Genomic DNA, 19022 nt, shown 5'->3' on the forward strand with positions numbered 1-19022 from the left:
CCTCATGTATTGTATACTCAAGTCCAGATGTCGTGTTGGTTGTGTTGGCTTGTGGCTGGTAAGTTACAGCACCCAGCTGCATCATCAAACTATAGTGTGTGTGTTCCACTTCATGCATGCAAACTATTCCAGATTCCACCTCTCTATGTGTAAGTCCAGTCCTTCTGGACAATGCCTAGAATCATGTTCCAAGGTTTCGATGACCACCAAAAGGAAATATGCCATGAGATGACAAAACTTAGTCACTGAGCAGTCAGTGTTTTCTGGGTTTGAGCTTGTACAAGCAGTTCCTGGTTTTCTGGGTTTGAGCTTGTACAAGCAGTTCCTGGTTTTCTGGGTTTGAGCTTGTACAAGCAGTTCCTGGTTTTCTGCTCCTGTAAGTTTCTCCTCACTTGCAGCAAGTGTTTCCAAGGTTTCCATGGTAATGTGTGATCCTAACCATCTGGTTTTAGCTCGTTCTATCTACAATGTTGTACATTTAGATTTTACGTTGTTATGCTTGTATATCAGATTCCAATACGTCATTGTTACTGCTTGTATGCATTAAAACAATATCAAAAATAAATTATTCTATGAATTTGTTGTGATGCTTTGTGTCATAATATGTTTTTCTTGGAATTGTAACATGGTTTTTCACTTGATGTTACACATATAGGTACGAGCATTAATTAAGCACCACCTGATCAATTGTCACAATGTTGGTCCAACTAGAGGATCATACCCCTGCATACCAAGCACATACATGCAGTTAATATTGATTATGAGGACATTTGTACATGCTGCAGTTAATGTCAAGAATGAGGACATTTGTACATGCTGCATTTAATGGCAAGAATGAGGACATTTGTACATTCTGCAGTTAATGTCAAGAATGAGGACATTTCTACATGCTGCAGTCAAGAATAAGGACATTTGTACATGCTGCAGTTAATGTCAAGAATAAGGACATTTGTATCTAAGTTATTGTCAGTGTCAGTAATAACATTTGCACAGTGAGACCCTGGATACCTGGACACATTTGTTTTTGGGTAAATCGTCCGGATAACTGAACATCCAGATATATGGCGGCGGTCTGTAAATAATCGAGTCTGGACCAGACAATCCAGTGATCAACAGCATGAGCATCGGTCTGTGCAATTGGGAACCGATGACATGTGTCAACCAAGTCAGTGAGCCTGACCATGTTCTTTATTTGTGACCATGTCGATGATTAAATCATCTGACAAGAGCCTTGCCAGTCTCAACCTGGATGTCAACGTCGACAAGCTCAGAAAGTACCAGGTCTTCGTCTGGTTGAGACAGGATATCAACGTGGCAGAAGCAGTAAGCTAACTGCATCTTAAGCTTGTTTAACCAGCACATAAAGCTACAGTTACTCTTTCTTTGGATCTTTTCCTTCACGGAACTGGTTTTTAAGCCAATGTGTAATTTGGACCTAACTTGTAGAACAGACCAGTCTCATCCGTGTTCAAAATGTCATTATGGTCAAAATTGTCCAAAACTTTCTTCAGCTCCACCCTCCCCTTAATAACTGCATCTTTATCTGCATTAGCAGCATTGCCTTGATAGTTCTTTTTCGAAATGTTATGGCGAGATTTAAAGCATGACAGCCAATTCCGAGAATACGTGAAGTCGAAAACATTTAACTTTTCCCCGATTTCTTTTGCCTTTTCTGGTGGCATTTGATCATTTACCAGTACATTTTGACTTGAAACACCGCTAAGCCAAGATTAAGAGGTTCTTCAAGTTTCTGATGTTGACCATTTCTCGATCGGGATAGGTCCGAAGAATTGCCTGGTGTGTCAAGCCATTTTTCTTTTTCTTCTTTGATTGGCATTCTAGAAGTTGGGTAGACGAGGAATGAGGACTTTTTATGGATATACAACTTCTTCATTCTGTATTGACGATGTTTTGACATAGATCCTATGACATTAGAATCTATGTCGCCTATACAGAATAAAGAAGTTGTATATCCATATAAATAGTCCTCATTCTTCATTTTTCTTTTTGCTTGATTATGTTGCCGATCGTTGACTTTCGAATCATATGTCCAAAAACCTGTCGAAAATGTTTGCTAACTAAGCTTACTTTGGGATTTTGTTCTTTGTAAACACAGATCTCTTCTTTTCCTTGGCTGTCACTGCATAGCGTTTGCGTTTAGTAGGTTGACTGGCCATTGGGGATCAATTTTGAAAGACAACCAATGCTAATTTGAAGGATGCCTCACAACTGACTTGAATATAAACACACTGCACTTTATCGCTTTGACTCGATAAACAACTTAACAGCTAGAACTCAATGGTTCACTCCGTGTCAGATAGGTCTACTACTCACCACCAATACCCTGCTGACCGGTCAATAATCCGGATTAGCAGACATTGTCTTGTGTCAAGACACGTGGGACTCTTGCACTTCACTTCGCACAGTCAACGGAAGATCAAGGCTTTGTGCGGTTAAGAGAGTCAATTTTATTTAGCCGGTTGATTTGTAAAATTTACCGTCTGGAAATGGACGTTTTTGACAGTCACTTTTATAACGTAAGACATTGTTTTTTTCCTGAAGATTGACCAGATGGTAAGGTTTCCTGATAGCCGGGGTCCCACTGTATACATGTTACAGTCAATGTGGACAATAAGGCTATTAGTATACATAACGCCTGATTACAGACCTTGATAGTAGCATGGACTCTACTTAGCACTTGATTTCTCCAGACCGGATCAATCGGACGGGATGTTTGAAAATATTTTTGTAAGAATAGGATGCTATTTGGGTGTGTTAGGTTTCACAACACAGAATGTCACTTATTGTAAATATGGAATTGGACATACTGTGTCTGTTGCAGGTATTGCATAAACAGCAGTGATCGAGTTGAAACTCAGGAAGTAGTTAATCTTCACTCCTCTCACAAATAAAGACAAAAGTCACGCTAGTTCTCAAGTTCTGACAAGTTTCAGATGTCAGCCCTGTAGTTATTAATGCTAAAGGAAGCTGTTCAAATTCAAGTTTTGGTTTTTCAGTGACTGTTTGAAAGCTGATTTTTCCATTTTAAGAGTGAGTGAGTTGAGTTTTACGCTGCACTCAGCAACATTCCAGCTATATGGCGGCGGTCTGTAAATAATTGAGTCTGGACCAGACGATCCTGTGATCAACAGCGTGAGCATCGATCTGCGCAATTGGGAACTGACGACATGTGTTCCATTGTACGATTCAGTAGTTGATTTGCCACAAGTCTGCGATGGTTTTGGTGATGTCTTCTGAAAGTATTTGTAATAAATAGGTCATAACAATAACTAGTTGTCAGGAATGTATTAACATCAATGGAATCAGTGGTGTGGGAGGTACTATATAATTATGCTTATTGAATCTTAAGACTAATAAAACATTACTGATATCTTTCTAGAATGTACTACGCATAGGGCTAAGTGTATGCCTCTATTATATCACATTACATCAAAATCAGTGGTGAGCAGCTCATCTTCTCACTCTGGAAAGCCTAGGCTTTCGGAGCCTTGACCACTTGCTGCTACGTTTATAAATACTATCACTGACTTTTAAATTTACAACAAAGTTGTTAGTTTTATATTTCTTTGTTATTTATTGCTTTCACACACATATCTTTTGCAAAAAGATGCAACATGTCAGCATGCAACACATTATACACTCCGTCATATTCCCACCTGAAGTTTGGGCCAGTCAACTCCGATGTTTATCGCAGAGATGGCATCATGTGTAAATCGAAGACATTAACACTATCAAGATGGACCATCATTATGTTTGTGTGGCTGCAAAACCTGTACAAACTTAGTAACCATAACATCGGGAACCAGTCTTGTGTAACCATGACAACTGGAGCTCGGTATGCCATCAAACTTCTTTTATTGTGTAACCATGACAACTGGAGCTGGGTAACCATCAAACTACCATCAAACTTCTTTCATTGTGTAACCATGACAACTGGAGCTGGGTATACCAAACTTCTTTCATTGTGTAACCATGACAACTGAAGCTGGGTATACCATCAAACTTCTTTCATTGTGTAACCATGACAACTAGAGCTGAGTATGCTATCAAACTTCTTCCATTATGTAATCATGACAACTGGAGCTGGGTATACCATCAAACTTCTTTCATTGTGTAACCATGACAACTTCAGCAAGGTATACACTTCTTATATTGTGTAACCATGGCACTGTTTACCATGGTCTGTACGTATAGTCTGTGTTCTGACATCTGGAGCCGGAAGATACACATACAACCTACACTGCTAGGGCCAAGATATCCGCTTCAACTTGATTTTTTTGTTGGGTGTTTCTTGTGGCAAGTCCGGCACCACCTGCAGACAAACACAGCTCTGTAACATGTGGAATAGGATGCGTGTGACAGACATTACACCGTAACTACAAATACTAGGTGAGAGTTGGGCACATACTTTGTGTGTTTATAAATTGTTGACAGTGAGGATTTAACCAAACCTGAAGAGGTTTTCAATTCTTTGAAGAGAGTCGTCCTTGGGGTACATATATGCATTTTCTGCGCTGAAAATGTCCTGTGACAGTTGTATCAATGTTTTAATAAAAATATTGTACAATAAATAAAATCTGTTTTATCTATTATACGGCCCCCACCTCGTGGAGTTACCTCCCGCTACGCATGAGCAGCCAACCAGGTAAGCACCTAGGCCCGTATCATCATTCCTTCTGCTGTCACTCCATTGAACGGATTGCCGCGGTCAGAGCTGAACTCCTTCCTTGGGTTAAAGAGAATAATGTCTGGGACACCACCACCTGTATGTATGGTCTTTATTTATGTCCTATGAACAGAACAGTAAGGCCGGAGGCGGAGGAGGAGGGAATTCTCAAAAACACACAAATTGTATTAAAGAATAATGTGACTAACGCCACAATCACGCACTTGTCACATGTCCCGTTTTGAGCTTCCGCGAGAGGCATGATGGGAGGGTAACCGACAGGGAGGAAAGGTACTGAGAGTTGACCTCGCAGGTTAAGCATAAGAGAACGCACAGAGTGCGAACGTAAACAACCCCACCCACCTTATGGTCTATCAGAGAGCACCGTAGGGGGGAAAAAACACTCACTACCGACTATAATCTCCGTAGAGAATCGAAAGGAGGTATTACACCCAGCAGCGGACATATCAATAAAACACAATTGAAAGCAGCGTCAACAAAACCAGATAACCAAGACTCACTCGGTCAGGGTGGCAGGACACTGTCCACTGGAGAGAACAGAATGGCCAAAGCTCGCACGATCACGTGAATGTGTATCGAGCTGATAGTGCCTGATAAAAGTGCTAGGCCGGCTCCAAAGAGCGGCAGAGCATATCTCTTCAATGGGTAGTGCCGATGCAAAAGCTTTTGACGTGGCTACTGCCCTGACCGAGTGAGCCTTCAACCCCTCAGGGGGAGGCTTGCCCTTAGCCTGATAAGCACCACAAATGACCGATACAAGCAAGCGAGACAGGGTCTGCACCAGATGTTACCGCCACCAGAAATACAGCCTTCCATGATAACAACTAAATGGAAATAGCCGATAGACGTGAGAACGTAGGACCGGATAGCCAATCTAGCACAATTGACAAATCCCAAGGTGGGCTGGTTCGCCTGACAGCAGGTAGAACCCGATCCGTGCCAGCTGGGAGAGGACCAGGGGAATGAAAGCGCTTGTACAAGAGGGTGCTGCCCCAGAAGAGCACCATCGACAGGGGTGTGAAAGGTGGAAATAGTGGTGGAGTAGCCACGAATGGTCGAAGCCGCCAGGCCTTCTTCCAAACGAGCTTGCAAAAACTCCAATACTCGGACTAAATCTGCAGCCCAGAAAAGAGATCTGCAATCCCCTATCTGCACCGGCCCTGCACCAGGGACGGCAGGATGCGGAGGCGGTGAATTATGGTGGGCCTCCCTTCCACAGTGGTAGGTGGCCGACACTGACGGTGGACCCCAGCACCCAAGTGTTGCTTGTAGCCTTTCCCCTCCGGCAGGGAATAGAGGCGGCCTCCCACTGGGGCGATGTGGTAAGAGAGGCGTGAGTGGTCCGAGTAGCTTGAGCTGGTTGGGACGGACCTAATGGCGACAGCCTGCCAAGAGGGTTAGCAAGGAGTGGTCGAGGGGCAGACCTCAGCGCCCTTGAAAAGGCTGGGAGCCAGGCTGAGAGGGTTGCCTCCAACAAGGCCTTAGAATCCTTGAAGGAGGTAGCTGCAGTGGGCAACGCCTCCCCAGGCTGGAGGAAGGGCCAGGCAAGGTCTGCTATGCTAGCTGCCAAAGTGGTAAGGGCGCGCCTGGCAGGCGGAACTCAGCCGAGGCAACCCGGAGTGTCCCAACCAGGAGGGGGATCCACCGCGTCCTGCACCTGGTAGGGCACTGAGTGGTTGGTAGGCAAGCGCCTGCGCCTGGATAAACTCAGCAATGCTTTGCCGCACCTCCCTCAGAGCGTTGCCGCCTCCCTCAAGCGGAAAGCGCCCTCCGGCTCCTCTACCTCCCCAACGTCCATGGACTCGGCAGCCCGAGAGGGCTGGGACAGCGTGAGGGACCGGAACCCCAGGAATCCAGAGGGAACGGACCCTGGAAGGAGCTCCCGCCAACACCGTGAACCAGAGGGGACTGGGAGCGAACCCTCCCTCTCATGGGGCGTAGCGGGCGAGGACTCGGTCCCGAGGAATCCGACCGGGCCAGAGGCAACGGACTCTACAGACGCCTCCGGGGGTAGCCGAGGATCGAGCCGGCTCGGGCGATCCCACCAAGGGAGGACTCTCCGGACCTCCTGCTGCTCAGAGTGGGCGAGGAACTCCTGCCGGAGACCTCCAACCGACTCATGAACAAGGGACTTCACTGAGTCCATGTGCTGCTGAAAAAGCTGTGTTATTACGGACATGTCAAAACCGCTGGGAGCAGTAGAAGGCGCGCCTTACTGCGCGACTTAGCCTTTTTGCCTGTTTTTTGGCTTTAGACGGGGGGACCTGGGTCAGTTCCCCTCCCGCCTCTCGCATTTCTCTATAAAAGAGGAAATCGGCAGCCCTTCTTTTCTGGGCTCGGGGGGAGAAGCCCATACAGAGTTCACATATGTCGGGATTATGTCTGACTTTCTCCAGACAAACGAGACACTTGTCATGCTTGTCTGCTCTGGGTATACTTTGTCCGCAGACAGTACAACCGGAAAACGCCTGAAAGCAAACACGCAAGCATGTAGCTAACAGCGGAGCCAGCAGCATAAATATACACATACAAAACATTGAAAATTACGTGAATGCGACCACGGGAAGAAATACTTGGTTAAAACGCAATATGACAACCACGTGGCACGCTAAACTTCCCGCCATGGCAAAGCAACAAGTGCGTAAACCACGGGAAAGTTAGCGGAAAATATTTAATACAAAGTCACAATTATGAGACAACCGACCGCAAAGCCTTACTGTTCCGTTCATAGGACAAAATAAAGACCATACATACAGGTGGTGGTGTCCCAGACATTATTCTCTTTAACTTCGTTTTATGGAAGGAGTTCAGCTCTACACGGCACATCCGTTCAATGGAGTGACAGCAGAAGGAATGATGATACGGGCCTAGGTGCTTACCTGGTTGGCTGCGCATGCGTAGCAGGGAGGTAACTCCACAAGGTGGGGGCCGTATAATAGATAAAACAGATTTTATTTATTGTACAATATTTTTATTAAAACATTGATACAACTGTCACAGGACATTTTCAGCGCAGAAAATGCATATATGTACCCCAAGGACGATCTCTATGAAAAAGAATTAACAGATTGTCAATGAATTGTCCTGTTTAGAAAACAGGGTTCTGCCACTTGGAATACTGTTGATCCATCGTCTAACTCGGGGACTGTCACAATGAGCAGATAGATAATAAGCAGACATAACTTAGAAACTTAAAACCTCTTCCTTTTCATTGAGACTGAGAACTAACTTTTCAATTTTTGAATCCCAGAAATATTTTGTGAATCATAACAGCATGTTTGTAATGAATTCCATGTATTTGTCTGATTTCGTAGTCACTTGTGCATTTATCTCTGACTTCACATATTTAACATGTCTGTTATGGAATATGACAACACAAGATGACCCGAGGAAACATGGATGCGAAAGAGCTCGAGGATTCTATATGTTATAGTATGTGGAATCGGACTTGTATTGATATATTCAATGTAACCATGGTTACCTTGTTTATACTCTCCTGTACATCCTTCATTTCAACATCTCCGTTCTCCTTCACTTTTGAGAGCTTCCCCTGACTTGGGCATTCCAAATGTTTGTTAATTAACTTAATAGTACTATTTGTACTTGGCTTCTTTTCTTTAGAATCTGATGTAGGAGACATTGTAATTTTCACAATCTTCTTGGATAGTGTAGAATCATCTTGAGATACTGATTTAGTCGGGGAACCTGGTGTGGTCGACTTAGACCCTGATCCAAGCTTGATCACCTTCCTACTCGTATCAATACAAGATGGCGGGGGCTTCAGGCGGTCACCACCACCCTTGCTGGGATCACTGAATGATGTTAAGAAACGAGAAGACGAGGAATCTAACCCAGCGATTTTCTGTTTTCTGAAATACAAGGATATCATGAACATAAATATTGTTAAAATCATGACATATGTCATATTAACAAAACTTTGCTCAGAGTTGGGTTATGTATGAATCACAAATCCTGGGTGTTGACAACAAAGGTGTTGAGCTACACAATGATAAACACCGTGACAGTCTGGCAGGGACAACTTTACCTCCAACATCATGGGGCAAACTCAAGGTGAATCTCATCCCTGTAACAACATGAAGGTTTAGAACACATGGTCATCCGTCACCACAGCAGTCAGTACCGCAGCCTTCACCCTGATCGTATCTAATGTAAAACACTTCCCTTGTCATGCTCATATTGTTCCCAGCAATTGTATGAACTATTTTCTGCAACATAAACAATCTATAAAGAAGTCCCCATTTTCACTCAATCTGAAGCAAGTATGTTTAATACGATCGGCAAAATGAGACAGTCATTAAACAATCGAACAAGGAATTCAACTTTTAATCTTATCACTGTCACATTGCTCAACATCCAAAAGTTTGGTTTTCAAAATGACTGGCAAATGAACAGGGAATAAACCTGTGACGACCTTTACACTTCTTTAAACATGGTTGGTAGTCAGGGAATGAAACCTGTGACAACCTTTAGACTTCTTTAAACATGGTTGGTAGTCAGGGAATGAAACCTGTGACAACCTTTAGACTTTTCAAACATGGTTGGTAGTCAGGAAACTAACCGAAACTTAGAATGATCACATAAACAAAGACAGATACATGCAACATGTGTAAGCATGACATGATTACATACTTTTGTGGAGGTTCATCCATGTCAGGAGCTGTGATGCGTCTCTTCTTGGCCAGAAGGATCTGTTTCTTAGTCAAGTCTTGTCCGCGGCGGTTCTGACGGTACTGCCTCTGAGGGAGGGGCAGGATGTACTTGTAGTAGAGCTGGAGGAGCTCTTCCTTATCCAGATCCTGCAGGTTGGGCATCTGGATGTACCTCTGAAAAACACAGAATACACCATCAGTATCAGGAGCAGCAATGGTATTGATAATCACAAACACTTTAACTTGGACGATGATGAGTAAATATGAATTAGGTGGACACTTTGATACATTATCTCCAAATGGCACCAATGAACACTGATGAATGCTGAATCAGGTGGTTGTCTTAGTGCTAAGATTCATATAAAGGTGTTGTAGCAAGAATAAATCTTTGCTGAGTCTATACTTGAAGCTGCCTTTACACTAAGATATCTTACATTTACAACAACAATACTTGAGACAGGGTCAGACTTGTGTTAGAAGCTTTAAATGGAACACAAGAGACAGCATGTTAAAGACAATCTTAATTTTAATGTTAAAGGACATTATTCAAACGAGTAGTTTCCTCAAGCACTAAGGAAAAACAAACCACAGATCCAACCAGTTGCGCCACCCAAATGTTGGATTTACTCATTAAGACATGGTGGCTAACAATCATTCCATACAAAATGCTAAATGAATCAACATAGCCTTCCCATTTATTTTGGTTGAAACCCAAGCAGCATGATTGAAAGACAATGCCTTTTTCTTGTCAACATGGTCAACAGAAGAGCAGAGCTAGATGTCAAGCTGCTTTAAAACAGCTTTAACAAGTTTATGAATAGGTAAATATTTTTCCTTTACAAATGAAAATGATTCTAGTTTGTGTTTCACCACTGTTGTGTAGAAATTACATTAGATGTATCAGGTCAGTTTACAGTCCAGATACCTTGAAAGTTGAATCCCATTCATTTCCTTATACAATCATATATGGTTGTTTTGCATAAACCATGTGGCAGGTTTGGAACATCCTGTCTGTATACATATATAGTCTATATGTATACATGTTGCATTGTTGTTCAGGACGTCCTTCTTCCTTCTACCAAAAGGATGTTGTTCCATGTATTTAAAGCAGTGACACAGGTCTTGTCCTGATAGATAATTTCAGCGTAAAGGACATCACAAGGACATCACAAGGACATCACAAGGAAGTCCTGAACATACAACAATGAAACATGCCTGCATCAAGGATATGAAATAGCTATCCATGATTTTCAACTCCCAACCTTTTTTCACACATATTTTTACTTCTTAGATGCTCTGAAGACATGCACAAATAACAAACATATGTTAAATAAATCAGATCACTATGACTAGTGTAGAGGAATCTGTATTCTGACTTACAGTCAAGCTTTTAGTAAGAACTGAGCATCGCTCTTCTATCAAGCATGGCTGCGATCAGAGCGTGCAACATGTATCATATCACCAAGTACATAAATGATTGAACCTAACAATCAGTGTTGGATAACATCATTTTATATTGTGTCAGAAGTTACGTACAATAACATTAACTGACTTTTGTGCAGTGTCATGCTGAGAACTTTGTAACAGTGTGTGGTTTTGTGACTGTGAAATTTGTTGTTTGATCTGCGAGCATTTGCTCCAATGGCGGACTGTCTGAACAGACCGAAACCATTCTCCTGTGAAAGGAATGTTGCAGAAAACAGGCGACAGTTTGAGCAGGAATTTGACATTTTACTTGTTGCTGCCTATAGCGACAAGTATGATAATACTCAAGCTTACATTTTCTTCAACACTGCAGGCAAGGAGCACACTGAAAGGGGCAAGTCATTTCAGTACGTGGGTGAGGAAACAAGTGAGAAATTGACTGTGCTCAAAGATATATTTAGTAACTGTGCATTCCTCAAACAAACATTACACTTGAGAGATTTAGATTCTTTTCATGGAATCAAGAAAAAGGTGAACCATTTCAAACATTTTATCCAGATCTCATCAACAAAGCTAATTCATGCAACTTTGGAAATTTGAAAGATGAAATGTTAAGAGACAGGATAGCACTGATAAACACTGATGGTTTGAGAAAAACATGATCTTAATCTACCAGAGGCTGTAGCCCCAGTTGTACAGTAGGACACCTCTAGCAAGGGTATATAGGAGCTGTGGACCACAGAGGCTCTAGCCCCAGTTGTACAGGCTGTAGGACATCTCTAGCATGGGTATATAGGAGCTGTGTAAACCTACAGAGGCTGTAGCCCCAGTTGTACAGTAGGACATCTCTAGCAAGGGTATATAGGAGCTGTGTAAACCTACAGAGGCTGTAGCCCCAGTTGTACAGTAGGACATCTCTAGCATGGGTATATAGGAGCTGTGTAAACCTACAGAGGCTGTAGCCCCAGTTGTACAGTAGGACATCTCTAGCATGGGTATATAGGAGCTGTGTAAACCTACAGAGGCTGTAGCCCCAGTTGTACAGTAGGACATCTCTAGCATGGGTATATAGGAGCTGTGTAAACCTACAGAGGCTGTAGCCCCAGTTGTACAGTAGGACATCTCTAGCATCTAGCATGGGTATATAGGGAGCATGTGTGTAAACCTACAGAGGCTGTAGCCCCAGTTGTACAGTAGGACATCTCTAGCATGGGTATATAGGAGCTGTGTAAACCCACAGAGGCTGTAGCCCCAGTTGCACAGTAGGACATCTCTAGCATGGGTATATAGGAGGGTACAGAGGCTGTAGCCACAGTTGTACAGAGGCTGTGTAGGAAACCTACAGAGGCTGTAGCCACCAGTTGTACAGTAGGACATCTCTAGCATGGGTATATAGGAGCTGTGTAAACCTACAGAGGCTGTAGCCCCAGTTGTGTAGGACATCTCTAGTGGGACATCTCTAGCAGGACATCTCTGGGTATATAGGAGCTGTGTGTAAACCTACAGAGGCTGTAGCCCCAGTTGTACAGTAGGACATCTCTAGCATGGGTATATAGGAGCTGTGTAAACCTACAGAGGCTGTAGCCCCAGTTGTACAGTAGGACATCTCTAGCATGGGTATATATATAGGAGCTGTGTAAATCTCCTGTAAACCCACAGAGGCTGTAGCCCCAGTTGTAGCACAGAGGCTGTAGCCCCAGTTGTACAGTAGGACATCTCTAGCATGGGTATATAGGAGCTGTGTAAACCTACAGAGGCTGTAGCCACAGTTGTACAGTAGGACATCTCTAGCATGGGTATATAGGAGCTGTGTAAACCTACAGAGGCTGTAGCCCCAGTTGTACAGTAGGACATCTCTAGCATGGGTATATAGGAGCTGTGTAAACCTACAGAGGCTGTAGCCACAGTTGTACAGTAGGACATCTCTAGCATGGGTATATAGGAGCTGTGTAAACCTACAGAGGTTGTGTAGCCCCAGCTTGTACAGTAGGTACACATCTCTAGCATGGGGTATATAGGAGCTGTGTAAACCTACAGAGGCTGTAGCCCCAGTGTGCACAGTAGGACATCTCTAGCATGGGTATATAGGAGCTGTGTAAACCCACAGAGGCTGTCTAGCATGGGTATATAGGAGCTGCCCCAGTTGTACAGTAGGACATCTCTAGCATGGGTATATAGGAGCTGTGTAAACCTACAGAGGCTGTAGCCCCAGTTGTACAGTAGGACATCTCTAGCATGGGTATATAGGAGCTGTGTAAACCTACAGAGGCTGTAGCCCCAGTTGTACAGCCCCAATTGTACAGCAGGACATCTCAGGACATCTCTAGCATGGGTATATAGGAGCTGTGTAAACCTACAGAGGCTGTAGCCCCAGTTGTACAGTAGGACCCCAGCTGTGTACAGTAGGACATCTCTAGCATGGGTATATAGGAGGCTGTAGCCCCAGTTGTACAAGGACATCCTACAGAGGCTGTGTGTAGCCCCAGTTGTACAGTAGGACATCTCTAGCATGGGTATATAGGAGCTAGCATGTAAACCTACAGAGGCTGTAGCCCCAGTTGTACAGTAGGACATCTCTAGCAAGGGTATATAGGAGCTGTGTAAACCTACAGAGGCTGTAGCCCCAGTTGTACAGTAGGACATCTCTAGCATGGGTATATAGGAGCTGTGTAAACCTACAGAGGCTGTAGCCCCAGTTGTACAGTAGGACATCTCTAGCATGGGTATATAGGAGCTGTGTAAACCTACAGAGGCTGTACAGAGGCTGTAGCCCCAGTTGTACAGTAGGACATCTCTAGCATGGGTATATAGGAGCTGTGTAAACCTACAGAGGCTGTAGCCCCAGTTGTACAGTAGGACATCTCTAGCAAGGGTATATAGGAGCTGTGTAAACCTACAGAGGTACATGCCACAAGTAACTAGAACTTTTCCTAAGTGTAGAAACTGTTGTTATGAACATCCTATTGGATGTGGCCCTTCCAAAGGAAAGAAATGTAACAAGTGTGAAAAAAAATGAATCACTTTGCCAGTGCTTGCAAATCCAGATCTAATGCAAGACAAGACAAACAAACACATCATCGCTGACAAACACAAGGCAGACAAGTCAAACATACACCAAGATGCACAGTATATGACACTGGTGAACAATCAGAGTATGATGATGATGATAATGAAGATAATTATTTCCTCACTGATTCCCTAGAAGTTTATGACATAATTCACCGCTGGAAGCTTATGCAAGTGTCCTTATCAACAATGAGCAAGTTCGACTGAAGGTTGACAGAGGAGCTACATGCAACGTTCTTCCTTTTGCCACATTCAAGAAAATTAGAAGAAAAGAAAAGATTGATAAACAGAGCACTCTGTAAATTTTGTTAACTATGGAGGTAGCTCATGAAGAACACTGAGCAGAACCAAATTGATGTGAAGTACAAGAATGAAGGGGAAACTCTCACATTTCATGAAGTCACTCAAACCAATCATCGGATTGAACATGTTGAAGGATAGTGTACGAAGGCACAGATTCTGAAAGTGAAACAGTGCTATACACTGTTTGATGGCAGGCTAGGAATCCTACAGGTGGAGTATAGTGCTGAACTAGATAATGACAAACTACCTGTGTATGACTTCAAGTTATTGTCTTTTGATGAAGATGTATTCAACATTTGTGAACACTCTTTGAACGAGAAGAAGACACAGCCTCTGACGAAGGCACAGATTCTGAAAGTGAAACAGTACCATACACTGTTTTATGGCAGGCTAGGAAACCTACAGGTGAAGTATAGTGCTGAACTAGATAGTAGTGTTGGGAATTGGTTAAAATCTCATAATTGATAATTGGTTCATTACTACCGATCAATCATCGAAAATAATTGGTTAGCGTCATTATTGAAATGTGTTAATGCACATAACAAAAAGGGAAAAAATGCAGTTCTTTGGGGTTTTTTTGGCAGAATTTCACATCTTTAATGGATGACTAGTATGTTAGGAACCTAAATTTCTTGGAATCTTTAAGATAAATTCAATCATGACTTGAAACGAGCTTGTTGTGCTTACGAAATGTAACAGACAAAACCAACCATGTGAAAAATATTGTTAATGAAAACAAGTGTTCCAGAATTGTTTGTGTTCGATTATGAGAAATTATGATCGATTGCTTGGTCGTTTAGTCACTACGACCAATCTTCGATTATTTCAATTAATCGGACCACCACTACTAGATAGTGACAAACTACTTGTGATACATGCTCGATGTCAAGTACAGAAGTGAAAGAGGAACTGGACGAGATGGTGCAAGGAGTCATAGCCAAAAAGAAGGATACCAACAAGTTACGAATATAAAAAGATCCTATGGACCTAAACAAGGATCTTAACAGATAGCACTATCCCAGAGGACAGTGTGCCCAATGGCAAGAATGCCCAATGCCAATTAAGTGGTTTACAAAACTTGATTCATCACCGAGGAGTTTGGCAGATTCCTCTCTAACACAGCACATCACTGTTGACCACTTTCAATACTCGGCACATGTATCTCAGAATGTCCCCGTTCGGCATCACCCCAACAAGTGAGGGGTAAGGTTTCCTTACGTACCCCCCACCTAATTTTTAACTATGCACTATTGACTAAACTATAGTGTTTGCTCATCACAAAAATAGGAGGGGTACGTAAGGAACTCTTTCCCGGCTAAGGCTACCCGTGCCGACAACGACCCATTAAATTCTTTTGAAGCGAATTAAAGCCCACAAGCGGATTGCTATTAATAGATCCCCATCGTGGGGGTAGGATACTAGGCTATTATGTGCCAAGATGTGCATTTGACATGTTGTCAGCATGTGGAGACTGATGCAATATTCCCTAGGTGTGAGCCACACCGCTCATGCACGCCTTGGCCTGTGTAATATTTCATGTCTCCTGAACAAGGTACTGACAAATGGAAAAGATAACTTGAGGATGCCACAAAATACAACCGCAAACATCCACCTGCTCAAGTATGTACAGAAGTCCATCTTTCGTTAGTAATTCAGGATGAAGCCAGTCAATATCAACATGCTTCGAGTCCGAAGAAGACGCCATTTTGAAAAATACACCACGCAGTAAATGGCTTCCTTTTATTTCATTGGTTAATATGTGTAAACTCTTTGCCGACATTCGGGGGGGCCTTAGAGGGTTCGGTAATCTCCTCAAAAATGCAACCGCATACAATGTTAGTGCTGTAGTAGAGTATGTGTCGACTATGTTACTATGTATAGCTTGTTTACTCACGCCTACATAGTGGTACATTGGGATGTAGTTGTTTGATGAAAGAAATTAGGTTCTAACTTGTTCATCGCCAAGAAAGGTATTGTTCTTGACTTAGTAATAATAGTTTACTTCTGTAGTACATGACATTGGGGATGTCAGAATATACGAGCGTTTCAGCATTGGTATCCCTGTTGTCGATTTCACTTCCGGGACAGGAAATAAATGTGTAAAAATATGCTGACAGTCCATTTTAATACGTGTTGCCGTCAAAGCATATATTTAAAATCCTTTATATTTTGAAACTGTGATAAATAGTTAGGTCCCCTTCGACAAAAGTTCAAATGTTTCCTCCTAAAAATTGCCACCCATCCCACCCGGATACTGCTTGCATCGTGATACAGAAAGGCAGACATACCTGAGGCGTGTTCAGAACCGCGAGCGCCCGTGCGATTGCCTCCCGCGAGCGCTCGCATCGGCCCTGAACGGACGCGAGCGCTTGGTTACAATAAACCATTCGTGACCAACTCGTGTTGTTCCGGGACAAGCCGAATAGCTTCTTTTATTATATTCTTAAGGGTGAAATACTGACATTGGTGAAAAGAAAAATGGTATTTTCATTTTCACTGAGTAGAATATCACTTTTGCCTGGAACAACGAAACGCGAACTACGAAATCGATGTCTCGATCATTTATAAACATTGATCAAAATATCATAAATAGAATATATTTTGTTAATGTTGTCAATGGTTACGCCACTCGTGAACATATCAACTTTGTCAGACCACTCGATGAAATGTACATGTTATTTGACAACATTAACAAAATATCCTCCATGCCTTCTTTTTGGAGGTTACGGAAAGGGGCGAGTGGTGACGAATGACATTAAACATGATCGCCATGTTGGTTCGCTTGGCGAGGCACCTGTGAGGATGGTTCGCGGGCGCTCGAACGGGCACAGGCGTTCAGGATCGAGCGTTCGCTAGCGTTCGCGGGCGCTCGCGGTTCTGAACACGCCTCTGGTTGTATACATATCCGCCCACATTTCCTTCTATCTTTTATTCACACATAACACATCTCATACAATTCAGCTCAGCACTTTTACGGTACCAATGAATACTGTACATTCTGCAATGCTATATCTGGAATTCCTGAAATAATCCAAATTAATTCATTGAATCATGGGAAAATGTGTTGTCTCAGCTGTATCAAAATACAAAAATGTTGACTGGTTGCCGAACAGTTATAGCCTTGTGACAGTTATCGCCAAAACATCAATATCACATGTGCACAATTCCGGTCAATCACAATTCCAGTATTTTTTCCACAGTATTTGACAACAATAAAGGACAGCAAAAGAAACTTCTTCATGGTAAGTAACATAAGGCCAGACCAATTTTATTTCTTGTTTTATGGATTTTTATCCTCCAATAACCTAAAGGCAGAGAAAAAACATAAGAATAAAATCACCAGTCAAAGTAATATTCCTTCTAAATATTAAAGGTATTTTACTTTTGGTAAATTGTGAAGTGCATATGGGGCAAAAACACAATTTATAAAAAACATTTTCTTACAAGTTTACATTTTTCCAAATAAAAACATAAGGATTTTATTTTTGGAGCAGGAAAAATTAATTATTATTTTTTTCTTATTCTTGAAAAATTATGACCGGCTGATCCGTAAAACAAGAAATAAAATTGGTCTGGCTTAAGAGAAAAATTAAAGATAAAGTTATGAACCCAAAAACCTTTTTTAACTTAGTCTGGGGGAATATCACACAATCTATATAATAGCAAGTTCAAGTTATAAGAAATCATTAAAGGTCACATGCAACCAAAAAATCAAACATAATTAAAACACAATTATCCCTTCTTCATGACATATAATATGCATTGCTGATTATGAAAAAACAAATAAACAAAATTATAAGCGTATAATCGCAAATCAAAAGTGCAATATTTTGTACTTGGGTTTACCTCCCTCGAAACGAAGCAGCCGGGATACCGAACCCAGTCAGAGCGGGTGGGTGTGCACTCAAGTGTAACGGCTGGTTCATTAGCAGATGCTGCCTTCACGGCTCATTGTGTGTGTATATATAGAGATGTTGGGTTTTGTAAATACATGCTCATTTTTTGTGTATAACATTTTGCAATCAACAGACATCATAACATGTCATGTGTTCAAGTATCACACCTGCCTGTCTGTGTAATTACATAATGTGACAGAGACTGAACTCGGGCCATAAATCAATGCGTTTTGTTTATGGTGTATAGCCTGATTGGTGTTAAGTTCAAATTGCATGTGGTCAGTGATCGAAGTTGTGTATTGAATATTGTCATTAGCAGACAGGCAGGCAGACACACAGGTGTCAATAAAACAAGACATTGAGTTTTGTCTTTGACAACGACATATCTATATCACAGTTAGAAATTGTGTCAACGCTAAATAATGACATTGCTTTTAAGTATCGAACTGAGAAAGTGACTCGGTAAGAAGAGCGTGTGGTCAAATAGACAAATGAAATTATATAAACAGTTTATTTACTGTCATAACATATAAAAAGCGGCGCCTGTGAGATATCAACAAAACATTATGAAAATAGCTCACACCAAAGCCTTCACCGAGTAATTCACCAGACAGCCCGCTTCGAACCTATTTCACTGCGCAAGACGCTATGAGCGCAGCCCAGCTGTTGAAACCTGTATTCCCCAGAAAAGTCTGGGGAAAATTAGTGAAACGTTTGAACTCCGATTTCTCGCGTTTTTTTCATCGCGTTATTTTTCAACTTTATAAGTTGAATTTGCATTTTTGACGCTTTGTTTCGGTAAGTCCATACCGAAAGGTATCAGAATCTGCAAAGTTGTGTTTTACGTTGCATGTGACCTTTAATTGTTTCATTCACTATCAGTCTACTGTGAAAAAAAAAAAACACTCAGTAAAGTCATGTATTCAATTATTCGAGGTTACAGTTAGTTGTGAG

The 19022-nt window shown here is 42.2% G+C and overlaps 2 protein-coding genes across 3 annotated transcripts in view; one reads left to right on the forward strand and one right to left on the reverse strand.

The window, feature by feature from the left end:
* Nucleotides 1-3571: 3571 nt before the first annotated feature.
* Nucleotides 3572-15883, reverse strand: LOC124279141. 2 transcript variants are annotated; one of them, XM_046714941.1, is made up of 4 exons: nt 15785-15883; nt 9359-9552; nt 8190-8577; nt 3572-4333 (listed from the first exon to the last, which is right to left on the reverse strand). In XM_046714941.1, exons 1-4 carry the CDS (start codon nt 15875-15877, stop codon nt 4265-4267), a joined length of 744 nt encoding a protein of 247 aa, XP_046570897.1. In that variant the 5' UTR covers nt 15878-15883; the 3' UTR covers nt 3572-4264. The 2 variants fall into 2 exon arrangements, with proteins under 2 accessions (XP_046570897.1, XP_046570899.1); XM_046714943.1 differs by lacking the exon at nt 15785-15883 and adding an exon at nt 14259-14555.
* Nucleotides 15884-16025: 142 nt separating this feature from the next.
* Nucleotides 16026-19022, forward strand: part of LOC124279143 (protein mono-ADP-ribosyltransferase PARP4-like) — a 38352-nt gene continuing 35355 nt past the window's right edge. Inside the window, exon 1 of the mRNA XM_046714945.1 lies at nt 16026-16142. The gene's annotated coding sequence lies outside the window, so the exon portion shown is untranslated. The remainder of the gene's footprint in view (nt 16143-19022) is intronic.

The sequence above is a fragment of the Haliotis rubra genome, unplaced genomic scaffold (genome assembly GCF_003918875.1).
Source record: "Haliotis rubra isolate DU_JTF1 unplaced genomic scaffold, ASM391887v1 Scf247, whole genome shotgun sequence".
NCBI classification, from domain to species: domain Eukaryota; kingdom Metazoa; phylum Mollusca; class Gastropoda; order Lepetellida; family Haliotidae; genus Haliotis; species Haliotis rubra.